The 17013-nt window shown below is 41.2% G+C and overlaps 1 protein-coding gene across 3 annotated transcripts; it reads left to right on the top strand.

Moving 5' to 3' along the window:
* Positions 1–264: 264 nt before the first annotated feature.
* LOC122887452 (junctional protein associated with coronary artery disease) lies at positions 265–15722 on the top strand. Of its 3 annotated transcripts, none has more exons than XM_044220700.1 (4): positions 265–476; positions 5225–5657; positions 7936–11837; positions 12567–15722. In XM_044220700.1, exons 2-4 carry the CDS (start codon positions 5332–5334, stop codon positions 12599–12601), a joined length of 4263 nt encoding a protein of 1420 aa, XP_044076635.1. In that variant the 5' UTR covers positions 265–476; positions 5225–5331; the 3' UTR covers positions 12602–15722. The 3 variants fall into 3 exon arrangements, with proteins under 3 accessions (XP_044076635.1, XP_044076636.1, XP_044076638.1); XM_044220701.1 differs by having other exon boundaries at positions 265–987; XM_044220703.1 differs by lacking the exon at positions 265–476 and adding an exon at positions 4153–4451.
* The last annotated feature ends 1291 nt before the right edge of the window (positions 15723–17013 follow it).

Genomic DNA, 17013 nt, shown 5'->3' with positions numbered 1-17013 from the left:
ATGGAGTTTTTATTGGAAAGTCAGTTGAGTAATGCAGCAAAAATGAGAACAAGCAGTGACTGACCCTTCTTGTAGAAATACATAAGGTGTGTTCCTGTCAGGTTTTAAGGTACCAAACATGTGTGACAGAGATACAAGGAGATACACACACCTCACTGCTCCATGTCTGTAGTTATCATTCAAGTCAATATGCCAGATTGAATGAAAAAAATGACTGTTGCTATGAAAAAAAAGCAAAGTTAGGAGAAACAGTTTGGAAGAAACCATTCTGACATCCCTCTCTGTAGCTGCCTGCATGTGAGGAGCCCACCCCACCTCAGCTGTAGTGAGGAGAGCCCAGTCCAGGCAGCCAGCAACCAGCGCGTCTCTGCCTACCAATAGGCATGCTCGGCTCAGGCTCTGTGCAGTGCTCTCAGTCTCAGCAGCTAAAGCTGGGCGCAGGGGAACTGCGACGGCCGCGCCAAGCATCTTCCCAGGTATGCGTCTCTCTGTCGCTACGCCCTTATTCGTTTTTGCAATGTTAAGGCATCTTGCTGCATGCTGTTTCCCACTCCGCCGACATTGGCTTATTTCTAGGGAGGGGTTGCTGTGTCTTTTTTTATTTTTATTTTTTTAATTTTTTTATTGTGTGGCTCACGTAGCCTCCACGGTAGCGCAGAGCAGCGGGTCTTGGTAAACACTCACAGTCAGCGAAGACGCATCTGCAAAACCTCCTCGTTAACCGCGCGTCAACTTGCACACACCTCAAAATGTTCGCCCTTCGACTGATCAGCGCCGAGCCGCCGCTGCTGGTGGCGAGGCGGGGATGTGCGCTCGCTGCTGCGCTGCGTGCATTTCTTGGGCAAAATTTGCAACGAGGTTATGATTTGGTGGTCAAGAGGCTTTCGTCAAAACATGACCGCTGACTATATGTTCAACTTACAGTGCGAGCAGGTAGAGGGTTTTTTTTTCTGGTAGGCGCTGGACTTGCGGCACTGGGCGAAGCAGGTATTGGGAGCTGATTTGAAAAATCATTTCATAGCAGTCAATTTTATGTAGGCTGTGCCATATAACACTGCAGTAGGCTATAGTAAGACTATAGTAGGTCATATTTGTCTATGCATAGACAGCTATTCCTACAACAGTGATATATTATTGAAAGATATGTTATGATACAACGGATCTATTTCAAATCATTATTCATTCATACAGTGAGTTATCATCCAGTCAACATGATGGTGAGGAAGGTGTTTTTTCAGAGAATCAGGGGGTCTTAGTTAACACAAAGTGCTGTTAATTAGGCTATAAACGTGCTGAACTTGAGCTTTAAATGAGTTTGCATAAGCAGTTTTTTTATGGTTAGCCTGGTCTGTGGCGCTCTGTTTCCCCTGTCACTAGGTAAGATGTAGGTACACTCCCTTAGCGGTTAGGGTGGTGCTGCCTGCTAGTGCTGATGTGTTACAGTGGCCACTACCTGTGCATGCAGTCTGCTATCCTGGCTGTACATTGGGGGCCACCCTCCCTCAGCTCCAGGAAGGTGCTGGTCAATAAAACTACATTTCTAAAAGTTTAAAGTAAATTTAGACTTCAAGTTGAAGTTGTGTTTTTAGGGCTGCACGGGAAAGTTATCAATGAAAGCTCCTCACATAAAAATTGATCTATGTTTTCAAAAGCAGAAAAGGGACTCAGCTCTTAATAGCAGTAATTGTCAGCTAATGAATGACCTCAACAGCAACTTTTACAGCAGCTAACCTTATTGTTAGTCCTCCTCACACACAAAACTATCATATCTCTCAGCATATCAATAATGTGCATGTACAAATCTGGTTGTGTTGTAATTATTATTGGTAGTTTTGTTGTTGCTATGCAAAAAAAGAGGTTCATGTGCTATATTTCCACTGCAATCATTTGAAGCTGTGACCTTGTCAAAAAGGGCCACTGTGTGTCTGGTTCGCTCTGGTTCTCCCTGATAAAACTCTGCGTTAAAGGAAGCTACTTTTCTATCTTCACTGGTCATGACTGCACTTGGATTTGGCTAATTCAAGAAGCCCTTGAGTTGATTTTTGCTGCATTCACCACACTACCTATTCAGTCCACTTGACGAGCCAGGAATAGTTGGAGGACTTATACATCAGAAGCCCTGATTTCTACATGCTGATTGTCAATGTCTGCTCCGGCTTGTCTCGTCAGTCAAGTTACAATGACATTCATACATTGGCTAATCCATTTTCACATGTGTTGTTGTCCTTGAAAATATGGTTACACACAGTGTGGTCTTTTCTGCTGAGCCTTTTACATCTGGATAGTATTAATTATCTCCAGGCTATATGTAAAGTGTTACAGTGAATCATACAGTACGAAATAAGCTCCCAGGCCAGGGGCAACTCCTAACTGCAAAGTGGACAAAGTTATGGAGTGAGAAATGTTAAGGTCAACTTAAGGTCAAAAGAAGAGGAGGGGATTTTTCCACATCATTTGAATGAAATGGTCCTTTATATAATCAATATTTTGCATCATTGATGTAAATGGAGCAAAAAAATTATTTGCTGACAGAGTTCTTGGTTTAGGCTTACTGTTTTTGGAACTGTTTCCTATGTATGTAGCTGCAACAATTAGTCAATTAATCGGTTAGACGATCAAAAGAAAATAAATCAGCAACTATTTCGATAATCGATGTATTGTTTAGTTTATTTTAATGCAAAAATGCCAAATATTTGTTGGTTCCTGCTAATCATATATGAGGATTTTCTGCTTTTCTTCATCATATATGATAGTAAATGTGCTTTGGTTTTGGATTGTTGGTCAAACAAAACAAGCAGTGTAAGGATGTCACTTTGGGCTCTAGGAAGTTGTGATGGGCATTTTTCACATTTTTTTATACATTAATTATACTAAATGATTCATCATTAATCGTGAAAATAATTGGCAGATTAATCGATAATGAAATTAATTTATCTTGATACTCAAAGCATTTCACAATGAAGGCGGGAAACTCACCTTAACTACCACCAATGTGTAGCACCAATGACCAATGTCATATATAACATAATTTGTTATTAAGATCACACTTGTTGTTCATGGTAAACTAACAATATGAAACCAGTGCATTTTGTTCATACACAGAGGAAAACACAATGCACTGCGACAACAGGTACTCTAGATGTGGAGTTTACTGCAGTAATATAAAATGTTTTCAGTCTGTCTTATCTTTGGTATTACATTTTAATCTGTTTGTATATCTTTGAATGGTAAAGTGTTACCTTCAAATACATCTTAGTTCTGTCACGTGACCTCCATTCTTGATTTATACTATAATCTGTAATTGAAAAAATGCATTGTAGTTTCAGTTAAAACATTTTTTTGTTTGCTATGAACAATTTTGGCAACACATCACCCCAACTTTAAGTGAGAAGTGGTTTGTAAGACTATTATAACACTCATTCAACACTGTACTTGTCCTTTAAGTGACACCTTCATAATGGAAAATGAATAGTGAGCCACTATTCAAGTCCAAACATGATTAGCCAAAATGCTAATGTCTGCAAAGCCTTTGATCACTGTGTTACTGTTTTATAAGCCATCCACTGTCATATCCAGGCAGGGCAGACCGTTATAGCCACTAATTAATATATCAGACAAGCAGGGCTGCTTTTGCATTCACATACACACACAAGTGAATACAAACTGAAGAGGAACTCAGGAGAATAGACTCTTCACATAAAACTTTTAGTCTGTGTTCAAGCGGTTCTAACACAATATTCTTGTTGCATTATATTTAGAGCTGAAATGAACAGTCGATTACACAATTAGATGATCGACAGAAAATTAATCATTTGCTGCTTTCCTATGTATTTTGTGATTGTAAACTGGATATCTTTGGGTTTTGTACTGTTGGTTGAACAAAACAAGCAATTTGATGACATTATCTTCCGCTTTAGGAAATTGTGATGGCCATTTTTCATTGTGCAGTGGTAAAAACATTTTTCATTAAGATGATTTAAATGGTGAATATATATATATATATATATATATAGAAGTAAGGATCTTGTTACAATATGACAACATCTTAAGAATCATGTTATATGAGTTAGTTTCAGTTCTTTTTACACCTATATTTAATGTTCATTTTAGATTTTTTGTTAACACTGCAAGTTAGACTTCAACTTTGAACTGGATTTTATGATTCAGGAGCTTGAGCACTTTAATTACATGTAATAAATGCACCATATTTTTTCCTGATGCCATTAGGACAGAAGAAATACTGGCAACTTAGGAACTTATACCATGCATGGTGACACACAGCACAGAGACAAAGGACAGTATGCATTATGTACAATAATTTATTTTACATTGAATATTCCATTTTTCCCATACAGAATGGTTGCAGTTGTATTAAGTTACCAGAAGGGCAAATATATGATGCAAACTATACTGGACGAGATTACCTTAAGAGTATCTAACACAGAGTGATGGTGAGGTATTTAATTTCTTCTCTTTACTTAATTCTGAAGAATTACTTTGTTGTTTCTGTTAACATACGCAGTTATTCTTGTCTATTGGAGGAAGTACAGCATTGTCCACATGCATAGATTAGTGCAGCTGACCGAGTGTCTAGAGAACAATAACAGTGATTGTAGTGACTGATGACGAATGTTTCATCTAGAACCTGCTTGTGTTGAGGTTAAATCACATTTTCCACTGTATTTATTCCAGACAAAGGGTAGAGAAATCATTATGTAGGCAGTGGTTTAATGGATGGGAACAACTCTCAATATAGCAATTCTTATGTTAGATAATGGTTTTAGACAATTTGGAAAGACGATAAAATCTCTTTGGAAGGAAAGAAGGGTGTGGCCAACAACACATTTTCTGGTTTCTAGATTTGGGATCAAAATAAACTGCACTACAGAGTATGAATAAAAAAACATGGGGTCTTAAATTCTGCAGTGTGCACCTTTAAAACTTTAGTTGTACGTTGCAGAGTTGCCCTTGGAGACACAATAATGTTTGCACAAAAGACTGTGTTATGTTTAGCACATGTTCATGTTTAATTTAGAACACTCACTGAGCTTTCAACAAAGCACATGCTGAAAAAGTAACACATTAACACATCTGGAAAGGTAACACAAACATCTGTATTTTCTGACATCAGCTAGAGTGTTGAAAATGGCAGATCTTCCATTTAGGTGCATGCAGAAATAATCTGTTCACATGTTACCTCTTCCCTCCCCTGTCCTCCCCTTAGTGATGGCCTCTGCTGAGCAACCGTGCTCCAGCTTCCACCAGCAGCACTGCGCATAAGGCAACACACCCACCTTTGCCCTCCTGCCCAGAAGTGAGAGAGACACCACCATGTATAGTGTGGAGGACCTCCTCATTTCGCACGGATATAAATTGCCCAAGAGCGGCCCTCCGTCTGCCACGCCTTATGACAAGCGCCCTGCTGATTGCCAGCGTGAACTTGTGGACAACAGGGCTGGCCGGGGCACACTGAACGGGTATGAGGCAGACCGGGGGGCATCTATCACAGGCATCTATGGCAGCAGGCAGGCACTGGTGAAGGGCTACCCCGCCACAGACAACGAGAGCGGGGAAAGGAACCAAAGGAGAAAAGAAGCCGGTATCGGTATCCTAGGTGACGCTCAGCCCTTGGGTGATTCTCTTGCCACAGATAGTGGGTGAGTGTTTTTTTCCCTCTCTTTTGCAATCCCCCACACCCTTTACCTTCCCTTTTTTTCCTCTCCCCCCTTTCTCACTGGGGCCCTTTGGTATTGCATGCAAAACTGAGTCTGCACTGCGCAGGTTTTTTTTCCCCCTCCTCTTCCCTTTCCCCTCCTTCCAGAGCTGCAGAACACTGTGGCTGCAGCAGCACCACTGACATATCTTATGCTGGGATATGAGGAATTATGAAAGGTGCCTTTGCACTCGTTTGAGTTGTTTACATGCCTGCACAGAGAGGCTTGTGTCTCTGTGGAGCCCACCCATGCACTGGAATCGTCTCCACAGCCTCCACCAGGCAGGCAGATGTAAACAGCAGCCCTAGACAGTGAGCAAACTGAGGAGGACTGAACATGCCTCAAGACAGGCGCGTAATCACTCCACTGTAAACACTGGCACACTGAATCACGCCCAGCACGTGCTCTGTGATGTAAGCATGTTGCTGGGCAAGTGTGCACAGCGCGGCTCCCCTCAGCCATACAGTAGCATATGCTGCTGTGGATGATCCATTGACTCTGCTGCTTAAATGAATGAGTACAGTGACTAACACAGTGATTTAGTGCAGTACAGATATGAGAGGAAGCTCTTAAAAAGGGTATATGGTTCTTTAATTTTGTTTTTGTTTTTAGTTATTAATTAATTAGACTGGATATTTCACAAACTTATATTTTATGGTTAGATATTTATTTGTTTTTTATGGAACTGCTAACTGCAAATCATGGCCTTATGTGGCTGTATCGTAAATATGAATCAACTAGCCTGAGAAAATACAATTATTAATTTATTTTATTTGAAAGATCTGATGGTTACATTTGAATTTCAGCAACTATTTCAAACCCACGCACCCTCGTTCCATTATAACTGACTGTCATCAGGGTGGCTTAAAACATGCTTGGATGTAACTGATGACCTACGGATATCATGGATATCACAGTGTTTCATCTGCTTCATTCAGCAATGCTGTTCCACCACACCAAGAAAATTACCACTAGTGCTTGAGAAAATTAGAAAGTTAAAATTACAGTGTAATTTAACAAAATGACCCTCTTGAACACAAAGAAGTGAAGCTCCGTTTTTTAGACTTAATCTGTTATGATTAAGTATGCTATTTCTAGGATAATTGTTTTGGCAGTGCAAAATGCATTACAGCCATATCCTGCACATAAGAGGTAAATATGGAACCATAACTAAAATCATCTCCAGGCGGCACTGCTTTATCACACTACAGTGGAACCACTGTTTGAACCTGCCAACAGTCACTCGTCACACACTTGCCATTTTACGTTATATTCAGCAAGCATTTTTAAGATTAAATGAATACTTCTGATATTACATATTGGCCCTAGCAACAATCAAAATCAACAATCTGATTTTCTCCTGAATTATGTTTTATTGTAACATAGTAAAGCAGACTGCTTTAAAAGTTTATTTTTTATAGGTGGGTCATACTGTATTTCCTAAAAGGGTACAGTTTGATCTTGATAATTGAGTTATGTGATCAATTAAATAGAGAGAAAGAGGAACTTTTGCTTTTGTGTTAGATCAGGTAATGGAATGTTTTTGCTTAGACTTAATTTAAGAGCTACAGGACAATGTAGTCCCTCATTCGTCCAGGAGTTACAGTCAGTGTCCAGATGACCAGCTTCCAAGATAAGGTCAGCAAAATTTAATATGCAGATCATATTTCAGTAGCATCACAATTTCATGGTTTCTTCAAGGGACTTGGGAGCCGCTGACTTAAGCACTTCTGTCTCATATGTGCTGGCTCTCCTTGATTAAGTCGCATTGGAAAGCCAATTCTGCCAAAGCCAAAACATGTGCTTGAGACTGGCTTGGACATTACATTACTTCTAATATTTGACAATTATCAAATCTCAAAAGGGTAGTGTTGTTTTATTATATTATCATAGAAAATTAGATAATACTCAATTTAATTCATTTTGTTTTGGGAAAGTATGTTCATTGCAGATAGTTTAATGTAATAGTTTCTTTTTAGTGTTTCTTTCAAACTATGGAATAGTAGCAAACTATTAATCATATAAAAGAATATTGCCTTTCAGATACTATTCTGTGTTTGTCTGTGTCTAAACCTAATGACTGTGTGTCAGATGTCACTCTTGCAACTTCTGTAACTACTGTAAGTGTTTGCAAGTGTCAACCTAGATTCAGAGTCCACCTCACTCCCCTTCTGTAACACTGTGAATGTCTTATTCACACTGAACTTTTGTGTCTTTGCAGATTCTACGATGTTCCCAGTTTGACTTATTCAGAGCCCTTGAGCTATGATGAGAGGGATGTTTCCTACTGGCGGAGGCGAGGCCAGGACTTCAGCATCCTCCTGGATTATGCTGATGGCAGGGAGCTGAGGGCCTCTGCTGGTGCATGGAGGCCACAGGCCCTGATTGCAGCAGAGGAACACAGAGCAGAGAGGCAAGCGCAGCAGCTATGGGAGGACATTTCCTGGCTAAGGGACCTGGACGCAGCCCCTGGTCAGCTAAGGGTGACTGGTGAGAGGAAGTGCCAGAGCCTCGGTACAGAGGAGTGGAGGCCTGCTGTGGGCCTGGGAAGGCAGCTGTCGGATGGCGACGGGGACAGGTGGGCTCAGGACCAGTACCGCCGCCTGAGGACACCTGAGGGGTTTTTTCACCCTAGAACTAAAGCAAAGTCTCAGTCTCTCCCCAGAGTTTTGTCACCTGATGGAACTGGCATCAGAGAGCTCATTCCATCCAGGCCTAGCCTACCTGATAGACAACAGAGGATAAACAGCACTGTCTTCTCTGGGCCCTATAGTAGGTATATCTATAGTGGTGCTGTTGTCAGGGACCGGTGGGGTAGGAATGCCGGGCCAAGCAGCCATGTTGCACTTTTACCAAAGCCCAGGTTCAGCAGGCCTTTAAAGCCTCCATCATATGAGATTCACCAGCAGACTAGGGGTAGCGCAGAAATGCTTGCTATAGACCAGGGTGCCAAACAAAAAGACAGGCCTATCTATTATCCAAGGGGTGGGGAGCTGAGACAAGACTATTTCGCACAACACTCTGGCATCTCTGGAATGGAGCCCCCTGGCTACATCCCACCCCCATCTTATAGAAGAGCCCCACCCCCAAGGGCAGTTTCAATCAACCGCAATGAAGTGGCAAACCTAAGATGGAGAGCGGAAGCTCTGCAGATGCCCAGCTCAGATCCTGGAAGGTGGTTTTCCAGACAGGCAGGTGGTTCATGGCTGGAACATTATGGAGAACGTGGTGCGTCCTATCGAAAACAGGTACATTCTGGACATGAAGAACAACCAGGTCATGCCAGTCAATTACCCACTGAAGACCCAAGAGTGAAGCAAATCTCAGGAGGGCCTAGCGGAAATTCTCTCACTGACTCAGACAAGATCCGTAACATCAACAAAGAGACTCCATCCGCTAAGATTTTAGGACAATCTACACATGATAGTGCCTTTCCTCCCCAACAGGGGTCAGCTCTCAATACTAACAGCCGCAAAACAGCTCTCAATGACAACGACAGCAGTAATCGATGGTGCAACAGGGGAATAAACAAAAAAAGTGACAGTGTAGCTCCTGAACAAAATCGTAGTCAATTTTTTCCTTCATCTATTCTGGGTAAACCACCACCTCCTCCATGCAAACCGGCTGACCAGGGTGTCTCTGAAACTGTGACAGAAGTAAAAAAGGTGGAACAACCTGAACCACCAGAGAAAGACAAATCCAAGAATTTGAAAAAGAGACTTAGTGAGACAATTTTTTGTTTGGTGTCTGTCCCTGTTACTCCGCAGCTCAGTGGGACGATCCGTGATCAGAATAACAACAATGAGAAGTCACCAGACCCAGCGGACAGTCCTAGTGACAACAAAACTGGCCATTTAACAAACCAAAGTCTCCAAAGCACATCTTCAGCTGAAGCTGAGCTGCAAGCACTAACTGGTAGCATAGCAAGCAGCAAAACAAGCAGCAGAGCGAGCAGCAAAATGTTTAAAAAAGTACCCTGTAGACCCCCTAAGATAAATCATTATAAGGAGATGAAATTATCGGGAACCTGGCCTGCAAACCAGTATCGAGACCAGGAGACACAAACTAGCCCAGAGGCCCGAAAACCTGCCCCTGAAAACAAGGAAGCACAACAAGACCCTGTCCCTCCCGGCACTGAAGTCCCTCCTGATAGCAGTGGTGTAGTGGGCACTGCCTTCAGTTTTCCTATAAAAGGAGTGAAGAGCCTGAAACTGTCAAGTAACAGCGCCTTCTCCCTGACCGCCAACTTCTCCAACCAGCTGAACAAGAGCACAGCTCAGCAGCCAGCAGTACCACCCTCAGGAAATGATGTGGAGGAGACCAAACCAGCAGCAAACAGTGGACAGGAGGCATTTGAACAGTTCTTGCTGAAACCGGTCAGCCAGCGACCATGGGATGCTGTCAAAGAGCTGGAGACCATCAAAAAAGAGGTCCAGGATCAACAGCAGCAGCAAAGCAGCAAACAACCCAGCGTTGACAAGTGCATAGAGGACCTCAACGAGGCCTACAAAGACATATTGGAGCTAGGCACTGCCAGCAATAAAGTCCCAAATGGTTCTGTTCAAATCCCTGAACGTATCAAAATCCGATTGACATCAGAACCTCTCAATAAGCCCAGCAGCCTTAGGCGCAGTGCAGTAAGCTGGTCTGTTGACCCAGAATACAGGGAAGTCAAGAGCGCCTTCTCCAGGCCTGCAACAAAGTCGGTAACCTTCAGCAAGCAGCTTAGGGAGGAGCTCCCTGTCCCACCTAGGGAGACAGGCTTCAGAGAATATAGGGTTGTTGCACATCTTTCGCGCAGACGGAGCAATGATGGCAGGACAGTGAAACTAGACCTGCCAGATGAGCCTATCGAGACACCACTTTGTGACTTCAGTCCAACAACAAACACTGCAGCAGCTGAGGTGCCGTGGGCAGATAGACAGCCCATGCAGGATGCCTCTACGCTCACTAGTCCTCCTGATTATGAGGACATATGCCAGACTTTGCGTCAGTCTAGAGACCCGACGGATGTCAATAAAGCGTCCGCAGGCAATTTTAAACCTAATGACGCAGAGCCTCTTCAAGATCTCAGTGTTGAATCAGAGGAGGAGTGCCCTATCTGTAAAAGAGAGCTTGAGAATCAGATGAGACAGGGCCCATTGCCTCCACTTCATGAGGAGAACAGCTCGGACAGCTCAGCCACTCAAAATGGCAGTCCACCACAATGCGCTGCGTTAGAAAGTCCAGCAGAAGATACAAAAACAGAGGAGCCAAATGACTTAAGTTTGAGACAGTCAGGGTCTGACCTGTCTGCTGAAACAAGGGAGCAGCATTCATTGACACAGGAAAATGTGGGAGGGGGTGAAAAAACAGACAATGCTCAGGCAGAAAACTTGGACAATTTATGCGCAGTTCATCCTGCTGAGAGCATACCAGCAAATGGAGCTACAGAGGAGAGCGCATCCACAATATTAGCAACTAATGTGCCTGCAGACCCCCAAGTCACAGAGGAACAGAGTGTTAGTGAAAAAGTAACTAAGGAAGCAGAATTAGGAGAGAAGGAAGCCATTATAGGAGAAACACCTGAAGGCAGTGCAGACAAACAGACAGCTGAAGTGAAAAGTGAGTGTGAGGGACAAGATAATACAATGCCTGATGACAAGCAGGAGCAAGAAAAGAAGCCATTTGCTGTCCCAGAGCATAAACTTGGACGGACTCATCTGGGGCGAGACCACCCAGGGTTACCAGAGTTTCCGCCAGATAGACTGCCACTTTCTGTTCCCCCAAACCTAGACCGCAGGCTGTCTCTTAGCTTGGAGGGGGAGAGGAGGAGCAGGGGCCCCTCCCACCGAATTGAAGCGCTGCAGAACAAGCTGGCTGTTTCTCCAGGTCGGGTGGCAGTTGAGCGCCTGGCTCGGATGAGGGAGGTGGATGTTATGTATCGTATGAGGCGCCTCAGCATCAGGAGTACTGACTCTGGGGAGGGGGAGGCGGAGGCAGAGGCAGAGAGCAAGGACGAACAAGAGGTGGAGCCCCATCTTGCTCTTCAGAGAGACAAGGAGAACGATCAAGAGGTCACCCATTCACAGCAGGTCTCTGAGGAGACAGTGTTGCAAGATGAGGAGGAGTCATCTCTCTCAGGTAAGATTAGAGGAAATTAAACTTTGAGGATCCGTGTGGGCAAATGTGTCACGTTTATAGGACTGTCAGTACAGCTTGATAATGATAAGCATATGGCTATTTAGAAAACTTAGCCATTGTATGCTTCATGGGTCATTTCCACCATAATTGTGCTTTAGGTTTTATTCTGCAAAGGAGACATCAAACTGTGTTAAGAGAGATGATTTAAACCATATTTATTAACAGTTTTTTTCCATACTTTATGGGCATTTTCCTCATCAATCTTAATAATGCAAATTTAGAAGAAAAGTTATAGTCTCCAGTAAGTAAAGGAGCACAAATGTGCATAAAATCTTAAGAATGAATTGCATCATTTATCTCTGGAGGTCACAAGTCATCAAAATTGAAGAGACTGTCTATGGGTCTTGCTGTTAAAGACATCGCCACAAGATGGTCTCAGTGCCCAAAGATAGTGCCAGTCTTCTACTCTCCTCAGCGAATTCAAATCCATTAAATATATCACTGACATTTATGTCACTGCATAAATAGAATAAAACCATACTTGAAAACACGTTTTACTGTCCTGTCAAAAGGGAATTATTTTCTGTGATACTGTTGCTGTAATAGATATTGCAGTTTTTGTCAGTTTCTTTAAACTTTGCACTTTAATGTCCTTCTTCGGTTTAGATAATTAGAAATAGATGAAAATACACTTTTTCTGAATGAACATTTTTCTTCTTTTCGTCCCAGAACCCCATGATCCCAGCCGAGTCGAGACAGTGTAGAAAGACTGCGTCCATCATCTCCATCTGAGGTTTTTAGCTCCAACACTGTGACCTGGCTGCCTACTAGAATGCCTTCATCTCATCTTGACACTGAAATGGCCTTCTTGTCCGACAAGAGCATTGTGTACACCCTCACCCTCGGCGCTGCGTTGACTACTAAGAGTGCTGTTCCACTGCCAAAGGGAGGTGCCCCTTTAACTTGTGGGGCAACTTCCACCCCGAATCCCTCCCCAGACTTCCCAAACTGACTTCCCACTACCCCATCTGTCCTTCATCCCTAAGCCCATCCTCTTATAGGGTTTCTACTAGTTAGTCTTCTTGTAGCGGCTTGTCCTTTCTATTCTATCCTCCCTATGCTTTTCATTGGCAGACATTATGCAATTCTGTCATGCATACTAGAACTTCTAAAATGTCCATAGTGAATACAGTTGAGACATTTTTCGCATACTGAACGAATCTGTTTGTTTACGGGCGAGCGGTTAAGGATATGAATGTAAGCATTTATGTTTAACCTAACGTAGGCATAGAAGGGTTATTGTCACAAACCTGTTCTGTTGCATTTAAACTACACCAAAATAAACTGCGTATCTGATTGTCGAGGTGAGGCGACAGCTGTTTCAGAACTGGACATCACTGTCTCTGGCTCAAGAACTGTTTTGATTTTCAGATGAGATCAATCAGCCTTTCTTTTTTAAAATTTAATGACATTGTGCCAAGTCTCATTGCTTTTGTATACACTGCAACCATAACCCATAGAGCTCTTCAATGAAGAGTGACTCTGCACCACATGATATGATAGATTAGTGACCTATTATATGATACTTTGGTTCTACGCTGGAGAGTGAGAGTTGCCTTCTTTAACCAGATGTGTGTTAGTCCCCTGATCAATCCGATGTATAGCTCCCATTTCCAGGTAATTTCAGGAAGCAATAAAGGCACGGATTAAGTTGAAGTGGTGGTTGGCAACTTTGATAAACGTTAAAGATGGATATAGGGATATAGAACAAAAAAAAAAGATATGTAGAGCAATATTGTTGTACAAACAGCTCAGTGGTGTAGTGGAGCTACCTGTAGGAATCATTGTCAGGAGTTTTAATGTGAGCGTGTCATTCAAATCATATTACAGGGATATGGAATCGTGTCAGGGTATATAGGGGCTTAACGGGGTGGGTGCTTTACTTCATCATATATATCTATGTTCACACATCTGTATCGCAAAGAGACAACATTTCACGGAATATTTATTTTGTTATCAGTTTGCATAATGTACAAAATAAAGTATATTTTAAATATTTTAAGAGATATTTTGTATTTAACCATGAAATTTTATTTCTCCACACTTATATCAAGCTGAAAGTATCATATTATGTCTGTATAGTATCATATTGAAAGTAAACATAATTTTCTAGTGCTTTAAAATCTAACAGTGATATAAGAAGGGATGGCCCTGTGGTGTGCCTTGATCACACGATTCGGTTTCAGTGAGCGATAGGGTTCATCAGTGCTGTGTTGACGTGATGGAAACGTTTTGATTGTGCCATGATTTCCTATTTGATAGTGCTTTTCCATACGCTAACAGTCAATGTTGGACGCTCCTTGTGATATTTGATACATCAATCCATCTCAGCTGTATTTCCTATGTTGGTGGTCAGACGTGTCTTATTTTTGTCTTTTGTATGTCTTCCAATTCAAATCATGTATTGTTTTGTTGTTGGTTCCTCGAAACATGTTTAGAAATAAAAGTGGGAAATGTTTTTCTTTTCCTTCCTTCCACCCTCCCTTTCTTCTTTCCCTCCTCCTCCTAACTTCCTCCTTTGTTTCTTTCATTCCACAGCGTGTCCATTTTGTGTAAATTGTTCTGCTGTCCCTAATACTTATTGCACTAAAGGATACAATGCTATTTTTGGCTAAAAACCACGTATTTGCAAAAAGTATGAAAACATATTTTTTTTAATACAGGGTTTTTAATACATTTCAAATCATAGTCTAAAACCTAAATAATGCTAAAAAAAAAAATCTGTGGATAAAAACAAGTTTGCAGTTACGTGGTTTTTCCTCAACAGCAGCGCTGCATTGGTGTAACGTATCAATCAGAATAGGAATCCATCACTGTTTAATCACTCATCAAGAATCACTTAATTGTTATGTAGCATTTTACAGTTGTAGCATTTTATCAACTCAGAACTTTGTCTTAGTATTTCAAACATTTCTTGTAAATTTGGAATAATCATGTCGCCTTATTATGTGTGCATTACATTATACTCCAGGCAATGCCAAATACTAACGTACTAAGCACTGTTTCATACCTTAGGTTTTTACAAACAACTTACTGTTCTGCCATGCCTCTGGCTGGAGAGGTACAGTAGCATTGTGAATGGTTTCTGCTCTTCATGCTGTTTATCTGTAGGAACATTGAATCAAAACTGTGAACTTCAAATAATACAAATAGCAAAATTTTAAAAAGTACAGGATGAGATTCAGTGTTTCAAGACAAGCCCATTGTCAGCATGACAGGGAGGACAAGCTGGCACGCCCATAATTACTAACACATCTCATTTTCGATTCATTTTGGAGACTGAAAGGCCTTGCCTCGGTCTTGTGTGTAAACTGCCCCTGACAACATTTAAATAGCTATTTCAGTACATACGCCCCCCCCCCCACCAAATAATTGGCATGTCAGGTACACTTGAACATAGTGTCATTTGACTTTTTGTACTGCAGGTTATGTGCAACATGAAGTAATTATGCACACTTGTAATATTTTCTATTTTCATATGAGATTTAAGTGCTTTTTGTACTCACGGACATCTTTTTTCTTCCTTGCATGAAATGCAAGAGAGAGGAGGAAAAAAAATGTTTTTCATAAAATATATTTGCATTTGGTACTCCAATAGTAAAACCGATGGGCAAAACATTGTTTCATAATTTAATTTACAAAACTATGCCAAGTATTTAAATGCTATTTTTAGAGTAAATCAAAAGAGAACTCATTCATTTTTTTTCTTTTAAGACATGCCTTTATCTTTGTATCTATAAATATGAGCATAATCCATAGTCATATGATTGTGCTACTGTTGTATGATACTGCAGTCTGATTCATAAATAAACTCTTTGCATGAAAGTTGTGGTTGTCATCAATTGCCTAGGGGGGCATCTACAAGAATTGTTTCATCTATATATTTAGAACTTCCTCTCTCTAAAATGTATATTATTGTATGGGAAGGACACAAGGAAGCAAGACATACAAACAGTAGTAAATCGCAAGTTCACCAAGAATGCTATTATAATTGGTGTCTTTTTTTTCAAATCATAGATATTTCATTTTCAAATGAAACTCCCGTTAGAGTTGACTTCTATTCTTAAAGTAATATTAAGGCAATAGATACTAGCGTATGTGCTCAATTATGTGTGTGTTTTCACACATGGCAATTTCAGCCCAATTACCCTGCCAGACTGTCACACTGAGCTCCACTTGCTCGATCAAAGCGTTGGCAAAGACAATACTTGAGCTGAACCTTGTAAAAACCACCCAGCATGCTCTCTGAGGTTTGGATGCCATCCATCCTTAGACGCTGTTCAAATTCCTCTGTGTGCCATCGTTTTCTAAAAGGAGAGCGAGAAGCCTGATTAGTACTTCCTCTGATGTGATACTTTATTGCTCCCTATATAGGTAAGCTTTCTTTTCACAAACATCCCAATGCTTTGCCCTAAGGCACATTGGGAGGTGCTTGTGACAGCAGGGGGGCTGAGAAGGTGGAGGGGTTATATAGAGGGATAACATTAAAGGTTGTCACATAATGGACATGCAGCATCTGTCAGTGCTAGTGAACATATTTAAGAAGCCATATTTAGCAAAATTAGCTCTATATAATACTGAAAAGGCAGTTATTAAATGTATATTCACAGATAAATTCCCACAAAAATTCAAGCAACCTTTATATTGTTTTACTTTAGATTTATGTACCCCAAATTAGCCAATGTTTCAGTCAAATAACCCACTTTAAATGGAGAATGATTAGATATATAGCCATATAACATAATGATATAGCCTACTAATATAGACAAACATTATGTAGCTATGACTGCAAAACAGTTAAAGAACTACAGTATATTGCTTTAAAGAATATTTCTAATAGACAATTTGATTACTATTATTTTCAAAAGCCTAATATCAATTTCATTTATAAGATATATGTGTATTGAAGTTTTTTTTAATGCATATGTTTTCATTTAACAGCACCTGTTAGGCAGAATCACTAGCAACATCAGACCCAGGTGTCAGTTAGCTAAGCTACTTTAACGCTAAACACTGAAAATGATTTGGTGCTGCCTGTCTACCAGCTTGACTTGACAGAAAACCAGTTAAGAGGCTTTCATTCAGCATAGTTAGCGTTATGTATTTTTAAAACTTT

Source organism: Siniperca chuatsi, linkage group LG13 (genome assembly GCF_020085105.1).
Source record: "Siniperca chuatsi isolate FFG_IHB_CAS linkage group LG13, ASM2008510v1, whole genome shotgun sequence".
In the NCBI taxonomy this organism is placed as follows: domain Eukaryota; kingdom Metazoa; phylum Chordata; class Actinopteri; order Centrarchiformes; family Sinipercidae; genus Siniperca; species Siniperca chuatsi.
Note: the sequence above shows the minus strand (reverse complement) of the source record. Positions and strands in the feature narration are given on the sequence as shown.

Coding starts and splice junctions, on each gene's coding strand:
- LOC122887452 (XM_044220700.1), top strand. CDS start 5,332: ATGTATAGTGTGGAGGACCTCCTCATTTCGCACGGATATAAATTGCCC. Junction 5,658..7,935: donor TCTCTTGCCACAGATAGTGG/GTGAGTGTTTTT, acceptor GTGTCTTTGCAG/ATTCTACGATGTTCCCAGTT. Junction 11,838..12,566: donor GGAGGAGTCATCTCTCTCAG/GTAAGATTAGAG, acceptor TTTTCGTCCCAG/AACCCCATGATCCCAGCCGA.